The 17,002-nt window shown below is 50.5% G+C and overlaps 1 protein-coding gene across 1 annotated transcript in view; it reads right to left on the bottom strand.

Moving 5' to 3' along the window:
- Nucleotides 1-884: 884 nt before the first annotated feature.
- LOC144611003 (solute carrier family 22 member 23-like) overlaps nucleotides 885-17,002 on the bottom strand; it is a 71,250-nt gene continuing 55,132 nt past the window's right edge. Inside the window, exons 6-9 of the mRNA XM_078430098.1 lie at nucleotides 13,949-14,051; nucleotides 8,530-8,756; nucleotides 5,349-5,472; nucleotides 885-1,553 (exon numbers count right to left, since the gene is read on the bottom strand). Of these exons, the coding sequence (XP_078286224.1) occupies nucleotides 1,016-1,553; nucleotides 5,349-5,472; nucleotides 8,530-8,756; nucleotides 13,949-14,051 (992 nt within the window). The 3' untranslated portion in view covers nucleotides 885-1,015. The remainder of the gene's footprint in view (nucleotides 1,554-5,348; nucleotides 5,473-8,529; nucleotides 8,757-13,948; nucleotides 14,052-17,002) is intronic.

The following is a 17,002-nucleotide window of genomic DNA, read 5'->3' as shown; positions in this document are numbered from 1 at the left end:
GAGAGGGGAGAGAGAGGGGGAGAGTGAGAGGGGAGAGAGAGGGGAGAGAGTGTGAGTGGGGGGGAGAGTGAGAGAGGGGAGAGAGGGGAGAGAGAGAGGGAGAGAGAGAGGGGAGAGAGAGAGGGGGGAGTGAGTTGGAGGGAGTGAGAGAGGGGAGAGTGAGAGAGGGGAGAGTGAGAGAGGGGAGAGTGAGAGAGGGGAGAGTGAGAGAGGGGAGAGTGAGAGGGGAGAGAGGGGAGAGAGTGAGAGGGGGAGAGTGAGAGGGGGTGAGATTGAGTGAGGGGGGAGTGAGAGAATGAGGGGGGGAGTTAGAGTGGGGAGGGGCAATATAAAACCTCACCCCAACCTTGAATAAATTACCCTCTCTGCCCCAGACCTTGAATGAATTGTCGCTGCTACCCTGGAACATGAATGGATTATCATCCGCCCCGTGTGGATTATCCTCCCGGCCCCGGCCCCTGTATAAATTATTCTCCCCGCCCCGGTACCTGTGCGATCACATCCTCCAAGGACACTGAATTAATTGTCCTCTGCGCCCCTGACCCTGAATGGATTATCATCAACGCCCCGGACCCTGATTAAATTGTCCTCTGAGCCCAGGTCCCTGAATAAATTATTCTCCCTGCCCTCAGGCCCTGGATAAGTTATCCTCCTGCTCCCCAAATAAATTATTTTTCCCCTGTCCCTGTATGCGCCATCTCCACCGGGCCCCGGATTAATTATTATCCCCCCCGCCCCCGACCCTGGATGCACCATCTCCACCGGGCCCCGGGACCTGGATGAATTATTCTCTCCCTGCCCCCGCCCCTGGATACGCCATCTCCACCTGGGCCCCGGGCCCTGGATGACTTATTCTCCCCTGCCCCCGCCCCTGGATACGTTATTCTCTCCCTGCCCCTGCCCCTGCCCCTGGATATGCCGTCCTTCAGACGGCCTTTGTGGGTGATGGTGCCAATGTTGGGTCAGGTGGGGCCATTGACGTTGGCAATGGATGTTGGCGTTGGTTGGTGTTGGGTCACCTGGGGCTGATGCTATTGGTGCTGGGGCCGTTGGCGGTGGGGCTGGGGCCGTTGGCGGTGGTGCTGGGGCCGTTGGCGGTGGGGCTGGGGCCGTTGGCGGTGGGGCTGGGGCCTTTGGCGGTGGGGCTGGGGCCGTTGGCGGTGGGGCTGGGGCCGTCGGCGGTGGGGGTGGGGCCGTTGGCGGTGGGGCTGGGGCTGGGGCCGTTGGCGGTGGGGCTGGGGGTGTCCCGGTGGGGCGGGTGGAAGGCCAGGCCAGAGTAGCTCTTGAGCTCGGTGTGGGAGAGCAGGGAGCGGGTGGACCGGCGTGAGGGCAGCAGGGGCCGGCGTGGGTGGACGTCAGCGTCCGCCATGGAGACGGGCAGCTCCTGCCCACCGCTCTCCGGCAGCAGCAAGATGCAGATGATGCAGATCACCGTGCAGCACGCAAAGACCACGTGGTGCAGGAAGTAGCCCTTCTGGTTGTGCAGCTCCATGATGGGGGCGGTCAGCTCTCCAAAACCAGCGCTGGCCAGCACGAGACCCAGCCCACCGGCCCTGTAGACCAAACACAGCACGTCAACATGGAGACCACCAGGAACAACGTCAACATGGAGACCACCAGGAACAACGTCAACATGGAGACCACCAGCCCACCCACCCTGTAGACCAAACACAACACGCCAACATGGAGACCACCAGGAACAGCGTCAACATGGAGACCACCAGGAACAACGTCAACATGGAGACCACCAGGAACAACGTCAACATGGAGACCACCAGGAACAGCGTCAACATGGAGACCACCAGGAACAACGTCAACATGGAGACCACCAGGAACAACGTCAACATGGAAACCACCAGCCCACCCACCCTGTAGACCAAACACAACACGCCAACATGGAGACCACCAGGAACAATGTCAACATGGAGACCACCAGGAACAACGTCAACATGGAGACCACCAGGAACAGCGTCAACATGGAGACCACCAGGAACAACGTCAACATGGAGACCACCAGGAACAACGTCAACATGGAGACCACCAGGAACAGCGTCAACATGGAGACCACCAGGAACAGCGTCAACATGGAGACCACCAGGAACAACGTCAACATGGAGACCACCAGGAACAACGTCAACATGGAGACCACCAGCCCACCCACCCTGTAGACCAAACACAACACGTCAACATGGAGACCACCAGGAACAACGTCAACATGGAGACCACCAGGAACAGCGTCAACATGGAGACCACCCGGAACAACGTCAACATGGAGACCACCAGCCCACCCACCCTGTAGACCAAACACAACACGCCAACATGGGGACCACCAGGACTAACGTCAATGAGCAGAGCACCAGGTCACCAGCCCTGAATATTACAAATCATCTACTCTCCTCTCCTCCACACTCCTCTCCTCTCCTCCCTCTCCTCCCCTCTCCTTTCCTCTCTCCTCTCCTTCCTTCCTCTCCTCCCCTCCTCACCTCTCCTTTCCTCTCCGCTCCTCCACTCTCCTCTCCTCCCCTCGTTGCTTGCACTGGGTTGCTGTACTTTCAGTGTATTTGGCTGATGTTGTTGCAATAACAAAACACTCCCTGAAATGCCTTTCATTCGAGAACAGAGGACCCGGGACCTGTGCATAATTACCTCACCTCATACCACACACAGTGCATCATCCCAACACTTCACCACCCTCGTGCTACACACAGATAGGAACTTACAGCTGACCACATCAGGTCAGGGCGGCACGGTGGCGCAGCGGTAAAGTTAGTTTAGTTTAGTTTAGAGATACAGCGTGGAAACAGGCCCTTTCGGCCCACCGGGTCCCCGCCAACCAGTGATCCCCGCACACTAACACCATCCTACACCCACTAGGGACAATTTATTTACATTTACCGTTCAGAAGCCTGATAACAGAGCGGAAGAATCTATTCCTAAGTCTTTAGACTTTATGGTCTTTAGACTTGAAAGAGTCCCTTCGGCCCACCTTGTCCGTGCCGACCAGCGATCCCCATACACTAGCACCATCCCACACACACGAGGGACAATTTACAAATTTTTACCGAAGACAAATTAACCTACAAACCCGCACGTCTTTGGAGTGTGGGAGGAAACCGGAGATCTCGGAGAAAACCCACGCGGGTCACGGGGAGAACGTACAAACTCCGTACAGACGGCGCTCGTAGTCGGGATGGAACCCGGGTCTCCAGCGCTGCATTCGCTGTAAGGCGGCAACTCTACTGCTGCGCCACCGTGCCGCCCGTGAGTTGCTGCTTCACAACTGCCAGAGACCCGGGTTCGATCCCGACTACGGGCGCTGTCTGTACGTTCTCCCCGTGACCTGCGTGGGTTTTCTCCGGGTGCTCCGGTTTCCTCCCACACTCCTAAGACGTACGGGTGTGTAGGTTAATTGGCATCGGTAAAACATTGTAAATTGTCCCTAGTGTGTAGGATCGTGCTAGTGTATGGGGTGAGCGCTGGTCGGCACGGACAAGGTGAGCCGAAGGGCCTCTTTCAAGTCTAAAGACTATACAGTCTAAAGACTCAGGAATAGATTCTTCCCCTCTGTTATCAGGCTTCTGAACGGTCCTTCCATAAGCTAGGGTACTGCTCGATTCACCTCTACCTCATTGCGGACATTGGACTTTGTCTTTGGAACTGATGCGCTACGATGCTGAGAACTATATTCTGCAGAAACAAGGAACTACAGATACTGGTTTTATCAAGGAGTGACACAGAATGCTGGAGTAACTCAGCGGGTCAGGCAGCATCTGTGGAGAACATGGATAGGTGACGTTTCACAGAGTGCTGGAGTAACTCAGCGGGTCAGGCAGCATCTGTGGAGAACATGGATGGGTGACGTTTCAGAGAGTGCTGGAATAACTCAGCGGGTCAGGCAGCATCTGTGGAGAACATGGATAGGTGACGTTTCGAGTTGGGAAGAAGATTTATGTGCAGTATTATCTGATCTGACTGGATGGCATGCAAAGCTGTGCATTGTACTATTTAGCTGCGTTTATTATTCCCACGAGGTACAGCGAAAAGCCTTTTGTTGCGTGCTCTCTCATGCACACCTCACGGATCGACCTCGGTACACGTGACAATAATAAACCTAAAGGTAAACAATGTGTTGTGGGGCCAGATACAGACAAATGGAAATAGACTACTAGAGTAATGAGACAGGATTAGCTAATGATCTCATTGTTGGGTCCCCTGGGGTGGAGGGATCATAACACGATGAATTACCACACTCAATCTCACACACAGAATCTTTAGACGTACAGAGTCTCTTGCCCAGAGCAGGGGAATCGAGGACCAGAGGACATAGGTTCAAGGTGAAGGGGAAAAGATTTAATAGGAATCCGAGGGGTAACTTTTTCACACTAAAGGTAGTGGGTGTATGGAACAAGCTGCCAGAGGAGGTAGTTGAGGCTGGGACTATCCCATCGTTTAAGAAACAGTTGGACAGGTACATGGATAGGACAGGTTTGGAGAGATATGGACCAAGCGCAGGCAAGTGGGACTAGGGTAGCTGGGACATTGTTGGCCAGTGTGGGCGAGTTGGGCCGAAGGGCCTGTTTCCACACTGTAGCACTCTATGAAGGGCCTGTTTCCACACTGCAGCGTGAGGTTCACGAGATTGATCCCTGGGATGGTGGGACTGTCATATGAGGAAAGATTGAAAAGTCTAGGCTTGTATTCATTGGAGTTTAGAAGGATGAGAGGGGATCTTATAGAAACATATAATATTATAAAAGGACTGGACAAGCTAGATGCAGGAAAAATGTTCCCAATGTTGGGGGAGTCCAGAACCAGGGGCCACACACGCAGTCTTAGAATAAAGGGGAGGTCATTTAAAACTGAGGTGAGAAGGAATTTTTTCACCCAGAGAGTTGTTGAATTTGTGGAATTCTCTGTCACAGAAGGCAGTGGAGGACAAATCACTGGATAGATTTAAGAGAGAGTTAGATAGAGCTCTCGGGGCTAGTGGAATCAAGGGATATGGGGAGAAGGCAGGCACGGGTTACTGATTGTGGACGATCAGCCATGATCACAATGAATGGCGGTGCTGGCTCGAAGGGACGAATGGCCTCATCCAGCACCTATTTTCTATGTTTCTACATTTCTATCCTCCTGCGCTCCATGGAATAAAGTCCTAGACTGCTCAACCTCTGCCAACAGCACAGGCCTTCGAGTCCTGGCAACATCCTGGTCGATCTTCTCGGCGCCCTTTCCAGCTTGACAACATCTTTCCCCCCCCCCCCCCCCACTAACATGGGTGCCCGGAACTGAACACCATACTCTACACGCGTCCTCGCCAACGTCTCGACTCTCCGCTGCAGTCTTACCTCATGACGGTGGGCGAGACCTCAGCGCAGATGAAGATACTCAGGTTGCCCATGGAATGCGAGGAGAAGAGGCCCACCAGGGAGAAGACGAGAGAAAATGGCTGCTGCAGGTAGGTGGCGAGGTCTGGAGGAGAGAGGACCAGCATGGCATTGGAGAACACTGGCACGCATTCATTCAACTCTTCCGCCATTTAGAAACATAGAAAATAGGTGCAGGAGGAGGCCATTCGAGCCAGCACCGCCATTTATTGTGATCATGGCTGAACATCCACAATCAGTACCCCGTGCCTGCCTTCTCCCCATATCCCTTGATTCCACTAGCCCCTAGAGCTCTATCTAACTCTCTTTTAAATTCATCCAGCGAATTGGCCTCCACTGCCCTCTGTGGCAGAGAATTCCACAAATTCACAACTCTCTGGGTGAAAAAGTTTTTTCTCACCTCAGTTTTAAATGGCATCCCCTTTATTCTTAGACTGTGTGGCCCCTGATTCTGGACTCCCCCAACATTGGGAACATTCTTCCTGCATCTAGCTTGTCCAGTCCTTTTATAATTTTATACGTCTCTATAAGATCCCCTCTCATCCTTCTAAACTCCAGTGAACACAAGCCCAGTCTTTGCAATCTCTCCTCATATGACAGTCCCGCCACCCCAGGGATCAATCTCGTGACCCTACGATGCACTGCCTCAATTACAAGGATGTTCCCCATAATAATTTCACCCGTGTCTGCCTTCAAGGGACCCACATTTGACTTTGCTACTCTTTTTCTCTTAACATATCTAAATAATCTTTTGCCATCCTTCTGTGTATTCTTGGCCAGCTTCCCCTCGTATTTCATCTTTTCAGCCCGCATTGCCCGTTTTGTTACCTTCTGTTGTCCTTTGAATGTTTCCCAATCCTCTGGCTTCCCGCTACTCTTTGCTGTGTTATACACCTTTTCTTTTAGTTTTATTCCACCCCTAACTTCCCTTGTCAGCCACGGTTGCCTCTTATTCCCCTTAGAATCTTTCTTCCTCTTTGGAATGAAATGATCCTGCATCTTCCGGATTATGCCCAGAAATTCCTGCCATTGCTGTTCCACCGTCATTCCTGCTAGGATCCCTTTCCAGTCGACCTTGGCCAGCTCCTCTCTCATGCCTTGATAGTCCCCTTTGTTCAACTGCAACACTGACACTTCTGATTTAACCTTCTCCCTCTCTAATTGCAGATTAAAACTAATCATATTATGATCACTACCTCCTAGCGGTTCATTTGCTCATAAGTTCTAGGAATAGAATTAGGCCATTCGGCCCATCGAGTCTAACCCGCCATTCAATCATGGCTGATCTATCTCTCCCTCCTAACCCCATTCTCCTGCCTTCTCCCCATAACCCCTGACACCCGTACTAATCAAGAATCTATCTATCTCTGCCTTGAAAATATTCACTGACTTGGCCTCCACAGCCTTCTGTGGCAATGAATCCCACAGATTCACCACCCTCTGACTAAAGAAGTTCCTCCTCATCTCCTTCCTAAAGGAACGTCCTTTAATTCTGAGGCTGTGACCACTGGTCCTAGACTCTCCCACTAGTGGAAACATCCTCTCCACATCCACTCTATCCAGGCCGCTCACTATTCGGTAAGTTTCAATGAGGTCCCCCCTCATTCTTCTAAACTCCAGCGAGTACAGGCCCAGTGCCCACAAACGCTCATCATATGTTAACCCACTCATTCCTGGGATCATTCTTGTAAACCTCCTCTGGACCCTCTCCAGAGCCAGTACATCCTTCCTCAGATTTGGGGCCCAAAATTGCTCACAATATTCCAAATGGGGCCTGACCACTGCCTTATACAGCCTCAGCATTACACCCCTGATTTTGCCCTCTTGAAATAAATGCTAGCAATGAGTTTGATTTCTTCACGACCGATTCGGCTTGCAGATTAACGTTTTGGGAATCCTGCACCAGCACTCCCAAGTCCCTTTGCACCTCCGATTTCTGGATTCTCTCCCCAATTAGAACATAGTCCACGCCTTTATTCCTACGACCAAAATGCACGACTCCACACTTTGCTACACTATATTCCATCTGCCACTTCTCCACCCACTCTCCCAACCTGTCCAAGTCCTTCTGCAGAGTCTCTACACTACCTGCCCCTCCACCTATTTTCATATCATCCACAAACTTGGCCACAAAGCTAATCCCCTCGTCCAAATTATTAATATACAACGTGAAGAACAGTGGTCCCAGCACCGACCCCTGCGGAACTCCGCTAGTCACTGGCAGCCTAAGGGTGGTGGGTGTATGGAACAAGCTGCCAGAGGAGGTAGTTGAGGCTGGGTCTATCCCATCGTTTAAGAAACAATTAGACAGGTACATGGGTAGGACAGGTTTGGAAGGATGTGGACCAAATTTGGGCAGCTGGGACTAGTGTAGCTGGCCCTTCGGCCCAACTTGCCCACTGGCCAATATGTCCCAGCTACCCTAGTCCCACCTGTCTGTGTTTGGTCCATATCCCTCCAAACCTGTCCTATCCATGTACCTGTCTAACTGTTTCTGAAACGTTGGGATAGTCCTAGCCTCAACTACCTCCTCTGGCAGAATTGTTCCACACACGCACCACCCTCTGTGTGAAAAAGTTACCCCTCGGATTCCTATTAAATCTTTTCCCCTTCACCTTGAACTAGGGTTACCAACTGTCCCGTATTAGGCGGAACATCCTGTATTTTGGGCTAAATTGGTTTGTCCTGTATTAGGCCCGGGGGGCGCTGTAGGCCCGGACAGTGTAGGCCCGGACAGTGTAGGCCCGGACAGTGTAGGCCCGGACAGTGTAGGCCCGGACAGTGTAGGCCCGGACAGTATAGGCCCGGACAGTGTAGGCCCGGACATTGTAGGCCCGGACAGTGTAGGCCCGGACACTGTAGGCCCGGACACTGTAGGCCCGGACACTGTAGGCCCGGACACTGTAGGCCCGGACAGTGTAGGCCTGGAGGCCTGGGCGCCACCTGACGGAGGTTGCGTAGCAACCCATCTCCCGGCCCGGGCGGCCGCCCTTGGTGGAGCGGGAGCACGTGGCCGCTGGCTGGGTGAGTTCGCGTGGGGCGCGGGGCGGTGACGTCCCTTATTTGGGAGTGAGATAGTTGGCAACCCCTGTCCTGAGGTGTGTGGGGATTGTGGGGATGGGGGAGGAGGGGGGGGACTCACTGCTGATGAGGCCGAGCTGCAGGAGGGAGGCCAAGGCCGTGACGATGGTGAAGACCAGCAACGTTCCTCTTCTCCCAATGAGGCTGACCAGGAAACACATGACCACGCACGACAGTATCCCCACCACCTGCATGATGTAGTAGTGGGCGTAGAAGTTGGCCAGCGTGTCTCCTTCGTGGTCCATCAGGCTCTTGGCAAAGCAGTTGTGTATCCCGAACCCCGCCAATCTGCAACACACCCCCAGCGGGGGAGAGAGGGAGGGGGAGAAGAAAGAGGGGGAGGGGGAGAGGGGGAGAGGGAGGGAGGGAGAGAGAGGAGGGGGAGAGGGAGGTGGAGGGGGAGAGGGAGGGAGAGAGAGGGGGAGAGGGAGGGAGAGGAGAAGGAGGGGGAGAGAGGGAGGGGGAGAGGGAGGGGGAGAGGGAGAGGGAGGGGGAGAGTGGGGAGGGGGAGGGAGGGAGGGGAGAGGAGAGAGGGAGGGGGAGAGAGGGAGGGGGAGAGGGAGGGGGAGAGGGAGGGGGAGAGTGGGGAGGGGGAGGGGAGAGAGGGAGGGGTAGAGGGGAGGGAGGGGGAGAGGGAGAGAGAGGGGGAGGGAGGGGGAGAGAGGGGGAGAGGGAGAGAGAGGGAGGGGGTGAGGGAGGGGGAAGGAGAGGGAGCGGGAGGGGGAGGGAGAGGGGGAGGGAGGGAGGGAGATGGAGAGAGAGGGGGTGAGGAAGGTTGGAGGGGGAGAGGGAGGGGGAGCGGGGGAGGGACAGGGAGAGGGTGGGAGAGGGAGAGGGTGGGAGAGGGAGGGAGGGAAAGGGAGGGGGGGAGGCAGGGGAGTTAGTATCTGTGACATATCCAAAATAAACATGTCAAGACTGTTTTTATTGTCATGTGTCCCAGATAGAACAACAAAATTCTGACTTTCTGAAGCACAACAGAATATATAAAAATTTATATATTTTCACATACACATATTTGTGTGTGAATATATATGTATGTGTGTGTATATGTATATATATATATATATACAGAATATGTAAACATAGTGCACTGTAAACAATATAATAAACGAGCAAAATAATTCTGTGTGTATATATATATACACAGAATTATTTTGCTCGTTTATTATGTTGTTTACAGTGCACTATGTTTACATATTCTGTATATATATATATATATATACATATACACACACATACATATATATTCACACACAAAGATGTGTATGTGAAAATATATAAATTTTTATATATAGGAAAATAACTGCAGATGCTGGTACAAATCGAAGGTATCACAAAATGCTGGAGTAACTCAGCAGGTCAGGCAGCATCTCTGGAGAGAAGGAATGGGTAACGTTTCGGGTCGAGACCCTTCTTCAGACTGATGTCAGGGAGGGAGGAACAAAGAAAGGATTTCTTTGTCCCGCCTTTCTTTGTTCCTCCCCCCTCCTCTGACATCAATTTAGTTTAGTTTAGAGATACAGATGCACCTCGACTTACGATGGGGTCACGCTCCGATAAACCCACCGTAAATCAAAAATATCGTAAGTCAAAAATGCATTTAATACACCTAACCTACCGAACATCACAGCCACCTAACCTGCCCAACATCATAGCCACCTAACCTACCGAACATCACAGCCACCTAACCTGCCCAACATCATAGCCACCTAACCTACCGAACATCACAGCCACCTAACCTACCACACATCATAGCCACCTAACCTGCCCAACATCATAGCCACCTAACCTACCCAACATCACAGCCACCTAATCTACAGAACATCACAGCCACCTAACCTACCCAACATCATAGCCACCTAACCTACCGAACATCACAGCCACCTAACCTACCACACATCACAGCCACCTAACCTACCCAACATCATAGCCACCTAACCTATGGTTTCTATCAAATGTTTAGTTTGGTTTAGTTTAGTTTAGAGATACAGCGCGGAAACAGGCCCTTTTGGCCCACCAGGTCTGCGCCGACCAGCGATCCCCGCGCACTAACACTATCCTACACACACTAGGGACAATTTTACATTTTATACCAAGCCAATTAACCTACAAACCTGTACGTCTTTGGAGTGCGGGAGGAAACCGAAGATCTCGGAGAAAACCCACGCAGGTCACGGGGAGAACGTACAAACTCCGTACAGACGGCGCCCGTAGTCGGGATGGAACCCGGGTTTCCGGCACTGCATTCGCTGTAAGGTGGCAACTCTGCCTTGCCAAATGGGTATCGTTTTTGCACCATCGTAAAGTCAAAATATGGTAAGTCGAAGCATCGTAAGTCGAGGAGCATCTCTACAATGTGGAAACAGGCCCTTCGGCCCACCGAGTCTGCGATTGCCCCGTACACTAACACTATCGACAAATTGTATTTTTCTCCCAACTAGAAAGTTTGTTCAGTTTATTGTCACGTGTACCGAGGTACAGTGAAAAGCTTTTGTTGCGTGCTAACCAGTCAGCGGAAAGACTATACATGATTACAATCGAGCCGTCCACAGTGTACAGATGCCGGATAAAGGGAATAGCGTTTAGTTCAAGATAAAGTCCAGTAAAGTCTGGTTAAAGATACTCTGAGTGTCTCCAATGAGATAGACACAGAGTGCTGGAGTAACTCAGCGGGTCAGGCAGCATCTGTGGAGAAAAGGAATGGGTGATGTTTCAGGTCGAGACCCTTCTTCAGACTGGTCTCCAATGAGGTAGATGGGAGGTCAGCACTGCTCTCTGGTTGTGGTAGGATGGTTCAGTTGCCTGATAACAGCCGGGAAGAAACTGTCCCTGAATCTGGAGGTGTGCGTTTTCACACTTCTGTACCTCTTGCCTGATGGGAGAGGGGAGAAGAGGGAGTGGCCGGGGTGAGACTGGTCCTTGATGATGCTGCTGGCCTTGCCGAGGCAGCGTGAGGTGTAGATGGAGTCAATGGAAGGGAGGTTGGTTTGTGTGATGGTCTGGGCTGCGTCTACAATTCTCTGCAATTGCTTGTGGTCTTGGATGGAGCTGTTCCCAAACCGAGCTGTGATGCATCCTGATAAAATGCTTTCTATGGGGCATCTGTGGAAGTTGGTGGGAGTTGTTGGGGGCGTGACGTCACTTTCAAACAAGTTCGCTTGAGGGCAGTGAATTATTACAGATCTGCAAACTAAATAACGTTTTCAATGCGTGTCTCGAGATGCAGAACAAACACAAAGCCATTTGTTAGCAGTTGTCCGAACCTGATGGTGTTTTTCCCTGCACCTGTTGAACCAACATGTGGAGCAGGTTGCTGGATACTTTAGATAAATTCATGAGTATGTGAGCGGCCCGCATAGAGTGGGTGTGGAGAGGATGTTTCCACTAGTGGGAGAGTCTAGGACCAGAGGGCATAGCCTCAGAATTAAATGACGTACCTTTAGAAAGGAGATGAGGAGGAATTTCTTTAGTCAGAGGGTGGTGAATCTGTGGGATTCAATAGACAATAGGTGCAGGAGTAGGCCATTCAGCCCTTCGAGCCAGCACCGCCATTCAATGCGATCATGGCTGATCACTCTCAATCAGTACCCCGTTCCTGCCTTCTCCCCATACCCCCTCACTCCGCTATCCTTAAGAGCTCTATCCAGCTCTCTCTTGAAAGCTTCCAACGAACTGGCCTCCACTGCCTTCTGAGGCAGAGAATTCCACACCTTCACCACTCTCTGACTGAAAAAGTTCTTCCTCATCTCCGTTCTAAATGGCCTACCCCTTATTCTTAAACTGTGGCCCCTTGTTCTGGACTCCCCCAACATTGGGAACATGTTTCCTGCCTCTAATGTGTCCAATCCCCTAATTATCTTATATGTTTCAATAAGATCCCCCCTCATCCTTCTAAATTCCAGTGTATACAAGCCTAATTGCTCCAGCCTTTCAACATACGACAGTCCCGCCATTCCGGGAATTAACCTAGTGAACCTACGCTGCACGCCCTCAATAGCAAGAATATCCTTCCTCAAATTTGGAGACCAAAACTGCACACAGTTCTCCAGGTGCGGTCTCACCAGGGCCCCGTACAACTGCAGAAGGACCTCTTCGTTGCCACAGACGGCTGTGGAGGCCAAGTCAGTGGATATATTTAAGGCGCAGATTGACTGATTCTTGATTAGTACGGGTTGGAAAATAACTGCAGATTCTGGTACAAATCGAAGGTATCACAAAATACTGGAGCAACTCAGTGGGTCAGGCAGCATCTCAGGAGAGAAGGAATGGGTGACATTTCAGTCTGAAGAAGGGTCTCATTCTTGATCAGTGCGGGTGTCGAGCGTTATGAGGAGAAGGCAGGAGAGTGGGGTTAGGAGGGAGAGATTAATCAGCCATGATTGAATGGTGCAGTAGACTTGATGGACCGAATGGCCTAATTCTGCCCCTAGAATGTATGGGCTAAATTGACATCTGTAGTTCCCAGTGTTGGGGGAGTCCAGAACAAGGGGCCACAGTTTAAGAATAAGGGGTAGGCCATTTAGAACTGAGATGAGGAAAATCTTTTTCAGTCAGAGAGTTGTGAATCTGTGGAATTCTCTGCCTCAGAAGGCAGTGGAGGCCGATTCTCTGAATGCATTCAAGAGAGAGCGAGATAGAGCTCTTAAGGATAGCGGATCGGTTTGGTTAGCATGCAGCACAAAGCTTTCCACTGTACCTCGTTACATGCGACAATAACAAACCTAAACCTGTGGGTGGCACGGAGGCGCAGCGGCAGAGTTGCCACCTCACAGCGCCAGAGACCCGGGTTCCATCCCGACTACGGGACTCAATCTGATGTAGGGTCTCAACTCCAAACATCCCCTGCCCCTTTTCTCCAGAGATGCTGTCTTAGTTGTGTTCATTTCAGTTTAGTTTATTGTCACGTGTACCGTGGTTGGTGCGGACCCGGTGGGCCGAATGGCCTGTTTCCGCGCTGTATCTCTAAACTAAACCTGACCCACCGAGTTCCTCCAACACATATAAGATAATTAGGGGATTGGACACATTAGAGGCAGGAAACATGTTCCCAATGTTGGGGGAGTCCAGAACAAGGGGCCACAGTTTAAGATTAAGGGGTAGGCCATTTAGAACGGAGATGAGGAAGAACTTTTTCAGTCAGAGAGTGGTGAAGGTGTGGAATTCTCTGCCTCAGAAGGCAGTGGAGGCCAGTTCATTGGATGCTTTCAAGAGAGAGCTGGATAGAGCTCTTAAGGATAGCAGAGTGAGGGGGTATGGGGAGAAGGCAGGAACGGGGGTACTGATTGAGAGTGATCAGCCATGATCGCATTGAATGGCGGTGCTGGCTCGAAGGGCTGAATGGCCTACTCCTGCACCTATTGTCTATTGTCTATTGTCTATTAACACTTTGTGTTTTGTTGGGAGGTTGTTGAATGGCTTCCAAAAACAGTCAAGGCGAAGGCATGTTTCAATATTGTTCTGGAAGGTTTTGTACTCACGATGTCACGCACAGTACGAGGATGTGCTTCCACAGTATCCTTGTCGATAACAGCTTCAAGATGAAGACCTTTTGGGCCTTTACTTTAGGCTCTTTCTCAAGCTCTAAAGGAGGAAGAAGACGAAGAAAAAGAAAGATTACTTCTCTGGTAGACACAAAATGCTGGAGTAACTCAGCGGGTCAGGCAGCATCTCGGGAGAGAAGGAATGGGTGACGTTTCGGATCGAGACCCTTCCTCAGACACTCTCCCACTAGTGGTGTGTAATGAACCGGATTTGATAAGGGAACTCAAGGTAAAAGAGCCATTAGGAGGTAGTGATCATGATATGATAAGTTTTAATCTACAATTTGAGAGGGAGAAGGCAAAATCAGAAGTATCAGTATTGCGGTTGAGCAAGGAGGCATGAGGGAGGAGCTGGCCAAAGTTGACTGGAAAGGGTCCCTAGCAGGGAAGACGGTGGAACAACAATGGCAGGTATTTCTGGGAATAATCCAGAAGGTGCAGGATCAGTTCATTCCAAAGAGGAAGAAAGATTCTCAGGGGAGTAAGAGACGACCGTGGCTGACAAGGGAAGTCAAGGACAGTGTAAAAATAAAAGAGAAGACGTATAGCATAGCAAAGATGAGCGGGAAGCCAGAGGATTGTGAAACTTTTAAAGAGCATCAGAAGATAACTAAAAAGGCAATACGGGGAAGTACGAGGGTAAACTAGCCAAGAATATAAAGGAGGATAGTAAAAGTTTCTTTAGGTACGTGAAGAGGAAAAAAATAGTCAAGACAAATGTGGGTCCCTTGAAGACAGAAGCGGGGGAATTTATTATGGGGAACAAGGAAATGGCAGACGAGTTGAACCGGTACTTTGGATCTGTCTTCACTAAGGAAGATACAAACAATCTCCCAGATGTTCTAGTGGACAGAAGTCCTAGGGTGACGGAGGAACTGAAGGAAATCCACATTAGGCAGGAAATTGTATTGGGTAGACTGATGGGACTGAAGGCTGATAAATCCCCAGGGCCTGATGGTCTGCATCCCAGAGTACTTAAGGAGGTGGCTCTAGAAATCGTGAACGCATTGGTGATCATTTTCTAATGTTCAATTGATTCAGGATCAGCTACTGTGGATTGGAGGGTAGCTAATGTTGTCCCACTTTTTAAGAAAGGAGGGAGAGAGAAAACGGGAAATTATAGACCAGTTAGTCTGACATCAGTATTGGGGACAATGCTGGAGTCAATTATAAAAGACGAAATTGCGGAACATTTGGATAGCGGTAACAGGATCGTTCCGAGTCAGCATGGATTTACGAAGGGGAAATCATGCTTGACTAATCTTCTGGAATTTATTGAGGATTTAATTAGGAAAATGGAATTGCCTCAGAAGGCAGTGGAGGCCAATTCTCTGGATGCTTTCAAGAGAGAGTTAGATGGAGCTCTTGGTGATAGCGGAGTCAGGGGATATGGGGAAAAGGCAGGAACGGGGTACTGATTGTGGATATTCAGCCATGATCACATTGAATGGTGTTGCTGGCTCAAAGGGCCGAATGGCCTCTGCCTGCACCTATTGTCTATTGTCACTCTTCTAAACTCCAGGGAGTACAGGCCCAGTGCTATTATCGTATGCTAGTACATTTTTGATTGGTACGGGTGTCAGGGGTTATGGGGAGAAGGCAGGAGAATGGGGTTAGAAGAGATAGATCAGCCATGATCGAGCCAGCACCGCCATTCATTGTGATCATGGCTGATCATCCACAATCAGTAACCCGTGCCTGCCTTCTCCCCATATCCCTTGATTCCACTAGCCCCTAGAGCTCTATCTAACTCTCTTTTAAATCCACCCAGTGAATCGGCTTCCACTGCCTTCTGTGGCAGAGAATTCCACAAATTCACAACAAATTCTCTGGGTGAAAAACTTTCTTCTCACCTCAGTTTTAAATGGCCTCCCCTTTATTCTTAGACTGTGGCCCCTGGTTCTGGACTCCCCCAACATTGGGAACACTTTTTCCTGCATCTAGCTTGTCCAGTCCTTTTATAATTTGGTTTAGAGATAGTTTTGAGATAGTTTTGAGATCGTTTAAAGATTGTTTAGAGATAGTTTAGAGATAGTTTAGAGATAGTTTACAGATAGTTTACAGATAGTTTAGGGATAGACAATAGACAATAGGTGCAGGAGTAGGCCATTCAGCCCTTCGAGCCAGCACCGCCATTCAATGCGATCATGGCTGATCACTCTCAATCAGTACCCCGTTCCTGCCTTCTCCCCATACCCCCTCACTCCGCTATCCTTAAGAGCTCTATCCAGCTCTCTCTTGAAAGCATCCAACGAACTGGCCTCCACTGCCTTCTGAGGCAGAGAATTCCACACCTTCACCACTCTCTGACTGAAAAAGTTCTTCCTCATCTCCGTTCTAAATGGCCTACCCCTTATTCTTAAACTGTGGCCCCTTGTTCTGGACTCCCCCAACATTGGGAACATGTTTCCTGCCTCTAATGTGTCCAATCCCCTAATTATCTTATATGTTTCAATAAGATCCCCCCTCATCCTTCTAAATTCCAGTGTATACAAGCCCAATCGCTCCAGCCTTTCAACATACGACAGTCCCGCCATTCCGGGAATTAACCTAGTGAACCTACGCTGCACGCCCTCCATAGCAAGAATATCCTTCCTCAAATTTGGAGACCAAAACTGCACACAGTACTCCAGGTGCGGTCTCACCAGGGCCCGGTACAACTGTAGAAGGACCTCTTTGCTCCTATACTCAACTCCTCTTGTTACGAAGGCCAACATTCCATTGGCTTTCTTCACTGCCTGCTGTACCTGCATGCTTCCTTTCATTGACTGATGCACTAGGACACCCAGATCTCGTTGAACTCCCCCTCCTCCTAACTTGACACCATTCAGATAATAATCTGCCTTTCTATTCTTACTTCCAAAGTGAATAACCTTACACTTATCTACATTAAACTGCATCTGCCATGTATCCGCCCACTCACACAACCTGTCCAAGTCACCCTGCAGCCTTATTGCATCTTCCTCACAATTCACACTACCCCCAGCTTAG

The sequence above is a fragment of the Rhinoraja longicauda genome, chromosome 2, assembly GCF_053455715.1.
Source record: "Rhinoraja longicauda isolate Sanriku21f chromosome 2, sRhiLon1.1, whole genome shotgun sequence".
In the NCBI taxonomy this organism is placed as follows: Eukaryota; Metazoa; Chordata; class Chondrichthyes; order Rajiformes; family Arhynchobatidae; genus Rhinoraja; species Rhinoraja longicauda.
This window is presented reverse-complemented; position numbering and strand designations above follow the sequence as displayed.